This window comes from Montipora capricornis, chromosome 4 (genome assembly GCF_036669925.1).
Source record: "Montipora capricornis isolate CH-2021 chromosome 4, ASM3666992v2, whole genome shotgun sequence".
NCBI classification, from domain to species: Eukaryota; Metazoa; Cnidaria; class Anthozoa; order Scleractinia; family Acroporidae; genus Montipora; species Montipora capricornis.
In genome coordinates this window covers 14,259,277-14,277,004 of record NC_090886.1, presented here as the reverse complement: position 1 = coordinate 14,277,004, position 17,728 = coordinate 14,259,277, and the positions used below count along the sequence as shown (strand labels likewise).

General features: G+C 38.3%; 1 protein-coding gene across 1 annotated transcript in view; it reads right to left on the bottom strand.

The window, feature by feature from the left end:
* Positions 1-17,324, bottom strand: part of LOC138045617 (unconventional myosin-XVIIIa-like) — a 58,928-nt gene extending 41,604 nt beyond the window's left edge. The window contains exons 1-8 of the mRNA XM_068892177.1: positions 15,892-17,324; positions 11,584-11,784; positions 7,647-7,823; positions 5,454-5,664; positions 4,610-4,752; positions 3,142-3,242; positions 2,716-2,782; positions 2,099-2,243 (exon numbers count right to left, since the gene is read on the bottom strand). Coding sequence (XP_068748278.1) covers positions 2,099-2,243; positions 2,716-2,782; positions 3,142-3,242; positions 4,610-4,752; positions 5,454-5,664; positions 7,647-7,823; positions 11,584-11,784; positions 15,892-17,184 — 2,338 coding nt within the window. The 5' untranslated portion in view covers positions 17,185-17,324. The remainder of the gene's footprint in view (positions 1-2,098; positions 2,244-2,715; positions 2,783-3,141; positions 3,243-4,609; positions 4,753-5,453; positions 5,665-7,646; positions 7,824-11,583; positions 11,785-15,891) is intronic.
* Between the last annotated feature and the right edge of the window lie 404 nt (positions 17,325-17,728).

The window sequence follows — 17,728 nt, the reverse complement described above, 5'->3', positions numbered from 1 at the left end:
CAGCGTGACTCGTTAAAGTCATCCTCTGTTTGTCACGTTATTTCGTAAACATTACGCCACGCAAACGAGACATGAATGGACTCCTATATTCTAACAATGCGAACTGAGATCCCTTATCCTTGTTTTTAACACTGTCTGCGTACAGTTGTATCCTTCGTTTGGATTGGCGTCAAGTAACAATTATCCCCATTCATGTCGCGTTGAGTGCTACACAAGTTATTTGTATTAGATGGTACGTTAGTCACCATTGGTTTAGCTCTAGACATTAGTCTCAGCATAAAAAGTTCCAGTTAAGTCCAAAGTTTCATTCTGCAAGCTCTTTAGTTTACTGTAAGGACTCCCTTTACTGTTTACGAATTTTATTTCCACTCTCCCTCCCTTCGGAAGTTTTGTTTTCGTCAAGTTTAATAAATTTGGGTTCACCTCTCAGTACACGCTTCGGTTAAGTCTCGCAGCGACTTCCCCAAGCTTCAGTGTTTTTTCATGCTGTGCCATTTTACGCTCTCTATCTGCCTTTGTTCTTGTCCGGTCCAGCACGTGCCGGCGGAGTCGGCCTCGATAAGGACGCTTGAGCTATTTTTACCGCCTACGCTCTTTCCATTATAGCACAATGCTGGCCGGAGGTTTAGCTCGTAGTGCCGTGGAAAGTTAGGCTTGTATATCATTATTTGGCATTTACCGGCCTACAACTTGTCCGATCCGGAGGGTTCGCCTCGTGCGTCGGGGAGATAAGTTCAGGTTTTAGTCACGCTAAAGAAGTCGTCTGTCTTGCCGATCGTGGAACGGTGTTCCCCCCTTTTACGCCAACACTGTCTTTTGCGTTTTGTTATTGTAGTGTATCTTGAATATAAATACCCGCGGGAACTGTGACATTAATGTGTCCTATATGAGAGATCCGGGGTCCACTTGTTAGATGTGTCAAAAACTTTTCGGACTCGATGAGCAACATGGAAACTACATGTACTATCTGCTGACCATGAAAATAAAAATAAACAACTGCGTCGCTAAGTGGCGGTTGGGTGCCTGAGACATCCTGGAGCTTCCACTATTGGTTGGCAGCTCCAAGGTTGAAACTGCACCGTCACCGTAGAGGGAGGGAAGAGAGGGAAAGCTAAACCAGGGCTCGAAATTAACATTTTTAGTAAGGCGCCAATTGGCGACTGATCCAAAAATTTTGGTCGCCAGATCTTAACTTTTAGTCGCCATTTTTTTCAATGATATTTTTTTCTTCATTTTTCTGATGATCATGTACACATGCAATCTTCTTCATAGTCCTAAGTTTAGGTACACGTAAGCTTCTAAGACTGAGATACTAAAACTTAAAAGGAAGCCAGGGCTCGTAAAACATATCATTACGCATTACGAGGTAAATAATCAATATGAAAGCAGCTTTAGTCACGTTTCCTGTGCTTCCTCCGCTTTTGTTAAGTTTCCATGTAACATCGAGTCTATAGCTTACATAAATAGACGAACCTGAACATAAACAATCACCAGTTTTCCATACTTTCAGCGCTAAAAAGCCAAGGCTTCGTTGTGAACTTCACGCTTCAATGATTGCACGTGTTGTTTAGTGCACCCGCAATACGAGCTGCTGAATCAAACATGGCGCTCGATTATGAAACATGGAGATCGAAGAGCCAGAAGAGTCGTAGGTTTGTTTTGTTATTTCTGTGCGCATAAATCATGCATTTTATCCAAAACTACGGTTGATTTGCCTTTGAGGTTAAAAGGATGAAGGAAAAAGGTGAAGGTTAGTCGCCCACTGGCGACTAGCTCTAAAAATCTAGTCGCCAACGCTTGATTTTTGGTCGCATTGGCGACCAGTGAGTCGCAATGTCGAGCCCTGTAAACGCTCCACACAAAATGCTCCTTCCCGCCACACCGATGAATAAGCTCTACAACCGAAAGCACGAGGAATCCGACGCATGCGCAAATATAACAAAACCAATGACACTAATTGACTGCAGTTGCTCCTAGTTGTTAACTCAGTTAAAACTGCATTTACAGTTTATGACCGAAATGTTTTGGGATTTTCGAAACACTAGACCCTCACCAAGAATTCATGAAGAAAAATTACCATAAGACAACGCACACTTACCAACAGAAATTCCAGCACAGCCAAGGTGACAAATTGCTGCTAGTATGCACCAGATTCCTTTAGCTTCCTCTTCAGAAATTTCCAGCATTTGAAGGGCAAATTCGATTTCAGTCCACTTATCTGTCAAGATCTGGTTCTCTGGTGACTGAAATGTTAAGAGAGAAACTCAGCAAAGTAAAGAGGTGAGTGCAAGTACTTAAGCTCATTAAGGAGGTGGCTCTTCACTACAGAAAGACAATGCTTGCTAAGGAAGGTTTTTAGTCAAGAGCCCTACAAAAAGGTTGCATGTACGGTTCGTAAACTGTAGCATGGAACCTATATTTGGACAGAAAATGGTACTGACTATTTAGCTATTTAGCAGTGGACTATTTTCAGATCGTGTCAGAATTAAATTCAGGATTACATGAGAATATTACAGTTAAGGGCACTATTTGAAAATTAAGCAGTGCAAACTACTGTAGAGAAAGTGCAACAATGCCAGTGGAGTAGCCACATTAAAGTACAGTAGATAGTTACAGGCTACTTTTGACTGTCCTGTAATCTCCATAGTCACAAAACTCTCAGTAGTTGTACTTGGTACAACAGCATGTGAATCAATTAAATTCTGAATACTGTACCTTTGGATCAAAAGACAGCATAAACTCATTTGTTTCAATCACTTTGGTATCCAGCTGTAACTCACTTCTGTTGATGGAACAAAAATTATCAATACACAATAATTGTGTTAAACGCATTCCCTGGGCATGCAAATGGGTCTCTACTAAAAGTGAATGGAGGGATGCAAGACATTCCACGATGTAATGAAACTCTTGTTAGGCTTGGTCTTGTATTGCCCTGATAGTGTCAATTGGGGTTTTCATTGAGTATTAATAATGATTATTTATGTGCCCATTTGTCACTTTTTCATGTCAGCAGCAATCAGAACATCAATCTACGACTATCTAGAGCAGACATCCACCAGCCTCCAACAAACTGTATGCAGGATTTCTGCAGAAGGAAAAACTGAGTCTTTGAGGACCTAATAAAATTCTGTTATTACTTACCTTAGCTTCGAGTTGCATCCTGCTAATAAATACTGGAATATTTTAAAAGTACTCTCTCCTTCTGCCTGCCTTACTACTTTGGGCTTTTCCAAAAGGAAAGTCTAAACACAAGGGAAATGAAAGAGTAAAATTAATTTAAAATAGATTATTCGTTTTGCTACTTTGATGTGCCAGCCACTATAACATTTTATGAACCCTTTATAACTCATCATTGGCCAGATCCCAGCTGGCTAATGACTCAGTTGGTAGAGGAGTGCAGCCCTTTCAAGCCTGGATTTTCTTAGGCTTGCATGCAACTGCTAAGTTCCTCATCTCGCTGAAATGATCTTTCTAACTTTATTTTCATGGACAACTTATTTTCAATGGCCAATAAAGCACTAAGTCAGGACATGATACCATCTAGTCCAGTGGCGACCTAATTGATATTTATTGATATTATGTGTGGATATCAGTGTGATAAAGCCGTGACTAAAAAATTTAATGATACCTGTGAAGTGATATGATATCATTTCACTGCAGTGAAAATGATATCATATCACTTCACGGTTTGAATTGTCCAATCAAATAGACTGTAATAATTTGGTTGGACCAATCGGGTTGCACGTTATATTTTAGCTGACGCCTGGCGTCAAATTTGGCGGGAAGTATTTACATTCATCACTATTATTAAATGCAACTTTCTTGTACTTCAACTTGGTGGCTTGATTTTTTTCAAACATGTAATATATAATAAACAAATTATTACATGTTAACAGCCAGATATCGTTTTTATTCGCTCGTTTTTAATACCCTATCACTCACTTGCTCGAAGACTCAATCGTTCGCGACATGGTATTAAAAACTCGTGAATAAAAAAGATATCAGGCTCTTAACATGTACAGTGTACATGTAATAATCTATATCTCTCACATAATTATCCTTGTAAACTAACTTCATTTGCATAGGTTCTTCTGATTTATTAAGTTTACATTTACAGTACCGCTCAAAGATAAGCGAACCATCAAACGCGTTGACAACGCATTGGGAACGAAGAGCCAACGCGTTTGAAAAAAAAAAAACGCGTTTGCGAACTAGTTTTTTTTCAACGCGTTTGTCCTTTGTTATTCAAGTTTGGCACCTTTGCATTGTGTTACAAGTTGGTATGTAAATTACGGCCAAAAAGCGACTGCAATTTTAGCGATGGAAAGTGAACAAGTGTGATCAACTGACTATCAATCAATGGAAAGTTGGAAAAGAAATCTTCAGGAACGAAAAAAGATGCGCTTGTTTAAGCGGCTAGAAGAAATCCGCGTTATTGATTTGTTTCTCCGAATTTCTTGTATCAGATAACACGAACACGCTTGATCGCGATCGCTACACTAGCGAAATTATACTTCTACTGTATATTAATTTACAGGACATGTATGTCTTAACAGCTTCAGCCAAAGTCAATGTACTAGGTGACGCATGCCACAACTCACAAACTTGCCTGAACAGCAGCACCTGTCAAAAGGCCCGAGGAGTCAAAATCCATGCTGAACAACAGAGTAAATCTGGATGCATTGTGATTCAAGGATGTTGACACATTACCAAATGCTTCCAGCAAAACATAAATTGCTTCCAGCTTTTGATCTGACAAATGCAATGAATGAAGTGTAATAAACACAAAGGAGTTTCCCACTTTTTCTGAAAAACTATTAATTTTACTGCATGTACCTTACTTTTCAATTTAGTTGAAGTAACACCAGCAGTTTCAACCTTCTTTGTATGTGACTAGGGAGGAAGGGGGGGGGGAAAGTGCCCCAATTATAATAAGTTATTAACACCCTTTTGCTTGACATTGGCGTCTTGCCATTTGTTTCCTTGCAAATCTTTTTTGCAAATCTCTGCCAATTCATTCTGATCCACACTCCTGGTCCCTATAAATGGTTCTGATCTCGTTCATCCGTTGGCGTCAAGCAACACTTTGCACTGGGCTACACTCCATTCCATTTGTGGCTGCCTTAAGGGTGGTTCCTGCTTGCTGGGTTGCCGTGGCTACAGGTCTCTCTACTGTGCCTGGACTATAACAGGCCCTTCCTTCCCTGCTAACTTTTCAGGCACCAGTTCCAAAGTTTATCAATCCTTGATTTCCCTGACATCACTTCAACCATGTACACATGTAGGTACAGTAAGCCTTTTCAAGAGAATGGTACCCACATTGGTGCTCTATTCTTATGCAAAGATTTTATTTTATTTTTTGCTTCTGAAAAACCTGTATGGCCAAGGATCACATCACTGCAAACAAAGAATCAGGGATAAGTTTAACTGTTTGAAAATCAAACTTGAGAAACCTGTAAGTGCAGAATGATGGGAACAAGCAGCAGAAGTTAAATAATGCATAACATGCTTAGAGTTGGTGGTCTTGCCAGATCCACTAAGCCCCATAAATACAATTGACTGATCCATCCGTGTTGCCAGCATGTTCCTGTAAGCTGTTTGGACTGAAGCAAAGATATGTGGTGGCATATCTTCCTGTTTACAACCACGGAACATTTGAATTACCTGCAGTTTTAAAAAAAGGAACAAACAAAAGGATTATTACTCAATGAAACGGGAAAGGATCATTTCAGATATTTCACCTGTTTTTTCATGCTTTCAGTCACTCTTTTTCACATTGAGCATCACTTACTGATCGCCTGCTTACTGAATTTTGGCTTCTCTCTCTTCTCTTTCCTTGAGCATTGTTTACTAAAATCTGCGTCAATTTTAGTAAGCTGAACCTGTACCTTCCCACACAGGACACATACATTGTAGGTTTCAGCCCATGCAAACTTCCCGCCAAAAAACACAAGTTTCAGTGGAGCAATAGTTTCGCAGATTGGCTTACATAAAAGTTAAAATAATGCTCAGACATAAAATTTTATGGATGAACAGCCGTACAATGACATCATAACCAAAACCAAAATTCCAATCAACTGTTTAATTTTTTTACTACTGTCAATACAAATTAACTCGATGGAAATGGGCTAAAAAATCAAAATTGCTGAATTTGACCCATCAACTCATATGCTTCCATGATTAATGGTTTTTCAGCGAGTGATTAAAGCAACAATAAAAAAAAAATTTGAATTTCAATTAAGTCTGCATGTTCATGAAAGGCACAGTAAATGCAATTTTGATATTATAGTAACTGCAACTTTATTTCGAAGTTTCTTAGAAATATTAAGTTTTCTTGTTTTGCCTCAGTACAGAGCATAGTGTTTAAAGTATTTAAAAAGCTAATGGCGAGGAAGCCCAAAGGAGGTCACTGGACTTATATAAGAGATAGGCTCCCTCAATTAATTCATTAATATACAAAGTATTAACTGAAATATAAGCAGTAAGAACTTACGACAGAAAGAACTAAAGATTGAAATAATTTTGTGCAAATTGGAATTGCACTGCTTGTTGAGAGTTGGGTTCAGTTTTTTGATAAACAGCATTTTTTCGATATTGACCCGATCTTTCCTAAAAATTTCACAGATTCTAAAGATACTTCTTTAAATCTTACCTTTTTGCTTTCTTTTTTCATTGTCTCATTGTTGCATGTATAGTACATCCCTTTGTTATCTTCATTAAGATTTGTCAGTTATCTTAATTAAAATATTTTCTCATGATTTAGCGTCCATGAAATTCTTAACAAAACATTTTAAGGTAATTCCTTAGTATTGCATTGCGCATCCCTACTGCGCACGACTTTCGTGTCATTAGCGCGCGCACATGAGCACGTGCGCGTGCAAAACGTACGAGATTTCCATCAAACTAAGCCCGATAGCGAAATAAATGCTCATTTTCTCTCAAACGAGCACAGTGACCCCCGATTTTTTTTCAAGGTATTTGCTAAGAACAATCTTATAAAGAATATATTTGACGAAAAAAAGTTTGATAGTAGAACATGAAATTTTTTGGAAAATAGTTCCATACTGGGTGTATTTTGGCCCAGGCGAGGACTTCAAGCTAACCACGGAACTGTCCCAAAGAGTGCACTATTCACTCAACCAGGCAATCAAAAACGGCGTAAATGAAGCAATACTGCTTATGTGAATAAAAGAAGCTTTATTTTCAAAATAAAATTTTGTATCTTTCAAGTAACCAAGACTTAATTCTGTATGAAGGCAATTCGAATTTTTAACGCACAACCAGTAAAAATACCCCATTTTAAGAGCCTGCTGACGCGTAAACAAGCACGGTGACCCCATTTTTTTATTGCATTTTTTTAATGTTAATATCATGAAAGTTAATTATGCCAAGTTTCCAAAAAAGTTTGATAGTAGAACAGTTTCAAGGGAATTACCTTAACTATTAGTAATAAATTCATGTTCATCTCGTATTTTTTCCACACTTAAAAATAACCTAGTAATAAATTAATGTTCATTTCATATTTTCCACACTGTCTTAAAACCTTGGAGAGGTGGAAAGGTCATGAATTCTTAGCGCATATTTTTACCCCTACTTGCAATTTCGCACAATGATAATTTAACTTGTGTTCTGTTTTACCCACTTACTTTTTCAGTGTAGATGGCCAGTTGTTGTTGTGGGTTGATGATTATCAAGTTGGGTCCAGCATACATGTGAATGAGGTTGCTACCAAATCGCTGCCGAAGAGTGTGAAGACAGCTGGATTCATTAAGGTAACGCAATGTGGCAAGATCTTCAGACCTATCATACTGTGGAGGATTGGCCTGAAATTAACAAAAAAAAAGAAACTTAGCCCAGCTAAACCAGACAATCAGTAACGGTTTAAAATACAATCTTCAAAATAATCAGTACATGTACCGGTACATGTACACGACACAGCCTCATTGCACCTTGATGAAAGTCTATTGTTTCAGTTTTATATCTTTGTGTCCATTGTATCTCAACCAATAATTTGGAGCCATTGCAATACCTGCATCCTGACCTAAATAAACCAGGGCTTCTGATATTCCTCACACTGGGGAGCAGCCAAATTCAGGTAAATCTGTGAAATCCTGTGACATTCACGAATACACGCAAAATTTACTGCAACCATTTACTGTAAATTTTACCAAATGCATGTCGGTACAAGATATTCTAAACTTATCTTGGCTGTTGGGCCTGTTTACTTGCTGTAAACTTGGAAATGTATCTCGAAACTTCATGACTGCAATGAGTAAACAGCAACCAAAAACTACCAGGCATTCTTAGGATATATTAATGTTGCAAAAAATTGAGCAGCGGCCACGATGTAAAAAGCTTTGACAATGGTGCAATTCTCGAGTGCACTGTTATTCAAAGAGCAAAGATTGATGATGATCTCAGTTTAAAAGATTAAAGAACCTTGTTGTATTTGAAATCTTGAGCATGATTACTCCCTGAATTGCAAGTCGAAGTCCTATTATCACGTAATCATAATAATTTACTAGCAATAGCTATCGCTAAGTGCCAACGAGACAGTCAATATACTACATAGTTTGCACATCTGTATTAGAGTGGACCAGTTGTCATTTTTTTTATTCCAAAGGTACTGCAACTCAACTTATCTACTGTAGTTAGCAATAATACAATAACAATAGAAATTGCAGACTTTGTATCTTGAACAACAATGTAAATGTCAACACGTTTTGCAATAATATGGAAAGTACTGCTGTAATTTTTGAACGGCTGTAATTTTAACAGGAATACACAATAATTACAACATGTAATGGGGAATCAAACTCTATAAAGTTTGTAGAATTTTTATTTTGCAAGATACAGCCATGAATTATAAGTCAAATTGATTGTTGAATTGTGTACTTTGCAGAAAGCATAATTATTTCCTTTGAAAATTAAATTAAATTGTTCACAACTCAGTGGTTACAAAACGAAAAACAAACTGCTCTATTTGAGGGTTAAGGTCCGAAACTGACAACAGTGGCTGATAAGAACGTGTACGCCAGTTTAGTTTCGAGCTTGTTCACTCAAAATAGAACACGCTGGTTCAAAAATAAATATTAAAGAACACTCAAAGTAAGTGTACACAACACAATGGTCAGGGAAATGGGAAAAAATGTGTTTTTATTCATCTCCGAACATAGGATCATAAATAGTTGCACGTGTCATGCAAGTTTGTCTAATGACATCACACATCAAAATATAACACTATCACAAAATACATGTTTGAGACAATGACAGTGATAAAAATTAGATAGCTTGATCCGCTCAACTTTTCCTAGGTTTTTTTTAGCTCTGGAAAAAGATAAATGATTCAAGTACAACTGGTGCACGCTTCACGATGCATACAACTGTCCAATTACAAATTCCCGCAAAATTGGCCGCTTTTTCCATGAGTTTGTCTCTGAAAATCTTGCGAAATTTAAAGTTTTTTTCCCCACAACTTATCAGAAGCCCGACAAACAGATCACTTGGTAGAGCGCAGCATCTAGTCAAACAGAAGCAGGGCTTGAAATTAGCGAAAGAATCCAGTGGCAATTTTGCGACAAGATATGAAAATGGAGTCGCAATTTCGCAAAATCGTCGGGCTGCATTGTGTTGTCAGTGGTGTAGCAAAACAAAATATGAGCCCACAATACTTGTGTTGAAAGAAACCGCTGAAAGTGGTGAATGATACCAAAGAAATGAAGTTGTGCACGTAACATCGCAGCGCAATTACGCTACAATTACGCTATCTTCAGATTATTTTAACTCCATTTTTTTTATTTAACGGTCCGCCATTACTTGGTGCAGTTCCAACTGATAAGCTTTCAGTGATCTGGATCAAGGAGAAAGTGACATCATTTACTCATTAGCTTAAAAATGCAGTGTGTGAATGTGGCTTAATTAGTATGCCAGGGCTCGAAATTAACATGTTTAGTAAGGCGCCAATTGGCGACTGATCCAAAAATTTTGGTCGCCAGATTTTGGTCATTTTTCTGATGATCATGTACACATGCAATCTTCTTCATAGTCCTAAGTTTAGGTACACGTAAGCTTCTAAGACTGAGATACTAAAACTTAAAAGGAAGCCAGGGCTCGTAAAACATATCATTACGCATTACGAGGTAAATAATCAATGTGAAAGCAGCTTTAGTCACGTTTCCTGTGCTTCCTCCGCTTTTGTTAAGTTTCCATGTAACATGGAGTCTATAGCTTACATAAATAGACGAACCTGAACATGAACAATCACCAGTTTTCCATATTTTCAGCGCTAAAAAGCCAAGGCTTCGTTGTGAACTTCACGCTTCAATGATTGCACGTGTTGTTTAGTGCGCCCGCAATACCAGCTGCTGAATCAAACATGGCGCTCGATTATGAAACATGGAGATCGAAGAGCCAGAAGAGTCGTGGGTTTGTTTTGTTATTTCTGTGCGCATAAATCGTGCATTTTATCCAAAACTACGGTTGATTTGCCTTAAGTTTGAGGTTCAAAGGAGGAAGGAAGAAGGCGAAGGTTAGTCGCCCACTGGCGACTAGCTCCAAAAAGCTAGTCGCCAACGCTTGCTTCTTGGTCGCAGAGGCGACCAGTGAGTCGCAATGTCAAGCCCTGTATGCAGCACGAGAGTTTTTGGCTTTCAGATTGTCAAATTTGTGTTCCACATACTAATTAAGCTGCATTAACACACTGCATTTTTAAGCGAGTGAGTAAATGACGTCACTTTCTCCTCTATCCAGATCACTGAAAGCTTATCAGTCGAAACTGCACCAAGTAATGGCGAATCGTTAAATAAAAAAAGTGGGGTTAAAATAAATAGTCTTCCTCTCGAAATTACTACAAAACGTTCGGCCTATTGAGCAATCAACACAAATACTTTCGAGATGTGAAGAAAAACGAGTGCTGATTTTTTCATCGTAGTAGTACTTTAAGGACATGTTGTCAGCGCTTATCAACAATGACTTACAGGATTTACTAACAACCTTTCAACCTTTCAAAGATACATGTAATAATTACCAATAATCTTGAGAATGAACATTAAAGTTCACGTCTTTTGATGAGCCATCTGAAGTGAAAGCTAGTGCTAAAATGCAATAAACAATGCCATTGCAAAATTGTGGCTGGTTGCCTGACACATCCAGGAGCTCCCACTATTGGCAGCCAGCCCCTAGATGAAGACTGCTACCATGGCTAGGAAATCCTGGCAACCCAGGAATGAACCCCCACCCGGCACGCAAGACAGGCACCCAACACACTGATAAAAACAGTCGAATTTAAGGAGGAGAGAAGGGGAAATTACAGCTAAAAACACTCCACAAACACCCTTTTGCTACCATAAACAACTACAACGCCACAGTTATGACCTACATTGTTGTACAGTGCACAAGTATGGGAAACCTGCAACAACCTGGCAACACTGCTGACCAGAAATGGTAATTATGTACAATAATACATGTTATTGATCCCATCGCTACCTCTGTTAACTTACAGTGTTGTACATTGTACATTTAACTGCATCAAAAAAGAAAGAAAGAGAGAAAATAAGAAGGAAAGAAAGTAGGTCAATGTCACACCTTTTCAATGCTGTCTTCCTCAATAGTAATGATTTCTCCTCCATGGTCCAGCTTCACTTTGCACATTGGAGTTTCACCTTCCTCTTTAATAACTTTTGTCTTCTGGACCCTGCCACCAGAGAACCCCGCCTTATGTACAACCCAAACTTTCTCTGCATCCAGCCATGCTTTTTGAGAATTCAATTCTTCTTCAGACTTGGCCTGAAATACATGTACAGTAATATTGTAGGAGAATATTTCATAAAATTCCAATTTTGTCATTGCGTCAATGTAATTGTTTGAATTATTATTATGAGTAGTTTCGATAAGTACCCACAGCCAACGAAAAGCTTCAGCTGCTTCACTTAGAGAAATCCAATACCTTTTTCCCTAACCTGAAGTGATTTAAGACAGATTCTTTCAAAGCTACTGTAAGATTAAAATTCATTTTGGCAATGACAACAGTTGGTTATTTTACTGAAACCAATCGGAAACTTCAAATTTTATTTTACCAGGCCCTGTGTATAGCAATCATATATGTGCAAATGTGAACATGAAACGATAGATTAAAGCAACAGGGTGATATGAGCAAAAATTAATTAATCTTGCTATCAATGATGTTTGTTAAAAAGTTTTCATCATTTCAATGTTCTTGTCTTGGTAAGGGATTTGTCATTTTTTTGCGCCTTCAAAGTTTACAGAAATTGCTGTACTTTATCATAATCATTTGAGGTGTAACCATTAAGCAGCGGACTTTTTCTGCGTTTACATTGCCTCATCTAAACACGATGGGGAGTTGGCAGAGCTCAAGACAGTATTGCAAACCCGAGACGCAGTCGAGGGTTTGAATACCTGTCAAGAATTCTCCCAACTCACTGAGTTTTTAGATAAGGCTATGTAAACCCAGAAAAAAAGTCCTCTATTGCTTTTATAAAATATTTCTCAAAAAATTAATAATTCGACAAATGAAGGGAAATGCTCCCAGCTCTTTACTTCTAGATTGAAACAGATTTTCTTGATACACCCTCATATTTCCAACCATCCAATCAAAACATGTGTCTCACTATACATACATGTACAGTAACTATACCAGTAATCAAAATTCATGTGATGTCCTAGCGATGTTTGGGGGTGGTCAACTGTGCATTTTTCGTTTCGGGTTTTATTTTATTTTATTTTATTTATTTATTTTTTAATAGATTCTTGTAAAGCGCTTTTGATCATTTATCATGTTAAAAGGTGCTATATTAAGTGGAAATTATTATTATTATTATTATTATTATTACCCTTAACACAGCTATTGACCAATGAGAATGCGCATACTACATGTATTATAAAAGATGTTAAAAAGGGAAATCAAAGAGCAGTGAGGAAAACTTTGCCCGTTGTTTCTTTCCCGTGATCCAATTCATTTTTATGAACAACAAAGCCCAAAGAAAAAATCGACACTTTCCTGTGAAAAGAATTTACTCATAGGTTTCATTATTCGTGAACTGCTGTTTACGCCCTCAAGATCTAGAGGAAGCCTTTGAACTTTGACTTCAGCAACTGACCTAAAGAACAAGCTAATATCAGCTGTCCATAACAAGATAAAACATTTTGTTCGAACAGATACTAGATTTTCATAGGCATGTAACAGCTGTCAACGACAAAATAATATTTCCTTCTTTCTTTTCTTTTTATTGATGTGTTCTTGTTATCAGCCAATCAGAAATTTCTGTCCACTCAGCAACCAAACCATTCCAAACCATTCCCATTCGCTCTGACGAAGGGATAACGCTCGAAACATCAGCTTTTAGAATCTCTGTACAGTGGCCAATTTACATTATCAACTCCATTGATAAAACCAAATTCTTGCATTCAAAAAACCAACATTTTCCAGCAGGCAGGATTTCACAGTGGGGCTTCACTGCTCTTTATTTGCCTCCCACCATCTACTGTACACAGGCTACTGCATGTATTTTACATAGTTTTGATTGTTTATTTTGTCAAATCACAGCCAAATTTGGAGCAGAGTGTGATTTCTGTGATACCCCTTCAAAAGTAGAGGCAAAAGACCCATGTCCCCTGGATACTACGCATGCCAGCTAGCTGCTACCCTGCCTGTAGCTACAATCCTGGTCACAACTGTAGGGACAATTCCCGCTTTTCCCCCTCTCTCCATTACAATGTTGATTTTTCACGGTCTCCGAATTCAAGTTCCATTCATCGAGCGCTCACATGTTTCAACATCGTCTGGGGGGAAGAGGGCCGTGAAAAAAGGCAGCGAAAGAAGAACACACCTTGGTCATATAACGATGGAAGCATGTACAGCAAATTCTCTACTTTTTGCCCAAAATTTGACGAGTGTCCCGAAGTCTTTTGACCCAGATTGTAGATATGGTACACATTGTACCACCAACTAGACAACCATGCTGCCATTGAGCCTAAATCCCTACATATCAAGACAATGGAAGCTTATTGTTTCAACCTAAGTTAGAATTATTCGACGACGAAAGAGCAAGGTTTTTTTGTAACAGCTTCTTGAACAATTTTATTAGAAACACAAAATGTTGACTTCAAAACAAGAATATTTCAAGAAATATGATCAGTAAATATTCTTATTGCAGAGATCCAAAACGAAGGCATACTGTCTCCTTTCAAGGAATTAGGAACTTATGTATGGAATGTTGGAATGGTTTTAAATGCAGCCATGAATGAAATTTTCAATAATATAGGACAAATACAATATGAAAATCTTGTTTAAAAATTTAAAAGAAAAAACTATTGAGTTTTGAGAGTGTTATTAATTAAAACAGACCCCGATGTTGATGTACTTTGGAAAACAAGGGATCTATTGAAAGACTATACTAATACTTTCACCAAGAGAATCATGACAAAGAACTACATGTACCTTGACTTGCACAAAAGATTTCATGATGTCTTGAGAATAACCAACAGTGAACAATTTTTTTTTTTAATCATAAAATCTACAATTTGTGCATTATTAATAAACTGTGACCCATTTTATCCTACCCTAACAAAAAAAAAAAACAAACCAAAAGGTTTAAAAAGAAACCAGACAAATCCTGTAAAATCTGCCATCAGACTTTGAGTGGCTTAGCATGAAATTTTGAACACAGAATAAAACATTTCCTGAAATATGCTTGTACAATAAGTACAATAATTATTAGTTCATATTTCCAAAACTCTTTTCTTTCTTGCGGTAAATTTCAATAAACAATTTTCTTGCAAGCTTCATTATCAAATATCACAGAGTCTGTTACGATCAAACGAAATCGAATGTTTATTGAATTAAATTCAAATTAGGTGGAATTTCAAAAAACAAATGATTTGGTGATTGATGTGATTGCGACCTAAAAGATCATTGTCTTGTACAAATAACAAAACGTATTGACAAAAGTAACACGGTTTTGATGCAAAAACGATAGCCAAAATAGAGAAAAAGTACTATGACAGTTTGCTGTGTTGTAACATTTTTTAGGCCACAGAGTTGTAAGATCACTGATGGGGCTGGGCAATCTGCGAGCCAGGCCAGCGAGCCATGCGAATTTTGCATTTAAGTCTAAGCAACTATTTCAAATAGCGCTGATCAACAATTATTAAGTCTAAGCACCCATTTTAAAACGGTTACTAGCTTTCAATAACTGTGTGACTCGCATGGCTCGCCATGTTGGCTTGCATGACTCACAGCCATGGCTCGCATGACCCGCAGTCGTGGCTCGCTGGCTCGCAGATTGTCCAAGGTTATCTCCTGCTTGCAAACCGCAGAAATGTACGGCAGTGTTTTGTCAAAATATCCTACATATCGTGAGCAATCAGTACGTCAAACATCTGAACCATGTTTTGACAAGGAGAAGAATGTTCACTGACAAGTGACGCATACAAGATGGAGATTTTTTTTCGTTGCGCTTTTGTCAACCGAAGTAACTAACTTACGTTGAACACTATTTTGTAATTACCAACCAAAAAATTCATTCTAATGCTAATAAGACGCAGTGAAGCATTACCAAAAGCGAAATATACCACTGGGGAGAAATAATTAGAATGACTCTCGACCTAAAGTATTCAAGATCACTCTGTCAATTGTCCCTTCAAAAACAAATTTAAAAAAAATATATTTTTCATAACGAATTGAACAAGTGAAGCAATCCTTAATTACAAAGTTTTTACGCCTTGGTTGTTTATGAAGCAATTACAAAGACTTCTATGTAGGCGAAAAGATGGCAGGAGCTAGTCTTAATAAATATGAATAGTTTAACTCTATTGGGATGCGTACAAAGATTTATAAGCTTAAGTGACTGAAAGATTTGTGAGTTAGCACCTTACCTTTTTTTTCATTCTTTTGCTTCCACTACGAGCTAAAGTCCCTGCTTTCAAATTCGATTCGTCCAGCTGAATTGCTTGTCCATCTAAACCACTCCTAACGCTCAACTCCGACAATTCAGGGACAGGAATCACCTTGATAACAACCTCTTCGCCGGACAAGACAATCATTTCAATGATCTTTTCTCTTGACTCGTTCTCCACATTGATTCCGTTGACCTCAACAAGTCGATCGCCGGGGAGCAACCCTGCGGTGCCATTATTCCCACCGACCGGTTCCACAAAATGCACAGTTTTCCCATTGCCGGGAGCATTAGCTCGCCTTAGAGCAATCCCAAAGTCACCGTCAGATCGTCGCTGTAGCTTTAGAACCCTCGCAACACCAGAATCAACCGGCTTCACTTCCGGTAGTCTCAAAGCTACTCCCGTTTCCTCTAATGATTTCTCGGTGGGCGAGAGAATAGACGATAAAGAAGCAGTTAAGTTTAAATCTCTAGATGGCAAAACAATCTTAGGTGCATCGAAATCTCCGGGTATATCAGCATAAGACTGCTCTGCGTTCTTTGGTTTTATAAAGCCGTCGACACCATCCAAAACCTGTTGTTTTGAATGATCGGGTTCACCCTTGTCGCCTTCCGACCCCACGTTGATCAATTTAACTTCGAACTCGACGACTCCCTTTTTATCGGCTAAAATTCTCGGTGGTTTAAGCGGCACGCTATCGTTTTTATCAGCTATTGATAACCCGTCAGGATGCATAGTTTTCACCGACGTTACTGTATCCCCATTTGCGATCTTCTCTTCATTCGGAGGAGCCGCTTGCCTGGGTCGGTTTTGCAACTTAATTTCGATACTGGAACTCTTCCTTCGTTTAATTCGCGGTTTGGGAACTGGCTTACCATCTTCCGAAACTTCATTTTCACGTGATTTTTCTTCCATGGGAACGTAACTTGGCTGTGGCGAGTTATTTGCGTTATTGGAGCTGATCAAATATGCAGATCCACTCGGGGAGTTGTAGCTTCCATTAGTGTCGGTGCTATCCGAGCGAGCGCGGTTTTCGCCTGCTAAACGATTTGCATTTTCAAAATCGTGTTCAATATCGTACCTTCGTTTATCGGTCTTTCTAAAACTAAACCGCCAGCTCTTATCGTCACTATCCGTCCCAGCAACGATGTTGCCAAGTTCACCGTGAGGTTTGCGTTCCGATTTGTTGTTTTTCTCCTTCTTTCGTCTTTCCCTGCGTTCCTCCTTCGTTTCGATACTCTTATCTTTGTCCTTCTTCTTGAAAGAAAACATTGTGATGGATGGCTATTCCAGTGTTTGACAAGTTAGTCTACTGTCGCTATCAAATTCGACTCCATTTCATATCACAAATGGCCGCCAAATTTTAATTCGTGAATCCGACCGGGGACCGGGACTGCAGTATGAGGTCACGTGGGGAGTGGTTATCACAAGAATTTTCCCGTCACGTCAGATTCTCGAAAGTTCCATACTCGAACTAAAACACGTTACGCGTTGACAAGTTCGATTATTTTTGAAAACTTGACATAGGCAGGTTGACATTATGCCCGGTGGCAAGATGTAAGCTTCTTGAAAGTCTCAACACACGAATTTCACGTTTTTTATGATAAATTCCTGGTTAGCACTTCAAAAAAACCGCGAAAGCCCGTAGATATGTTGGATATGTTGGATATGTTGGATCCACTAAAACTCCGAGAAACGTCGTCAACCTTATTTTCTATTCCTTTTCTTCACGGAAATGAGAAACGTGATCAACCTGGAGTGCTTAAATCATAAAACGCGAGAAAATTAATTAATTTTTTGTCATGTTTAGGAGACA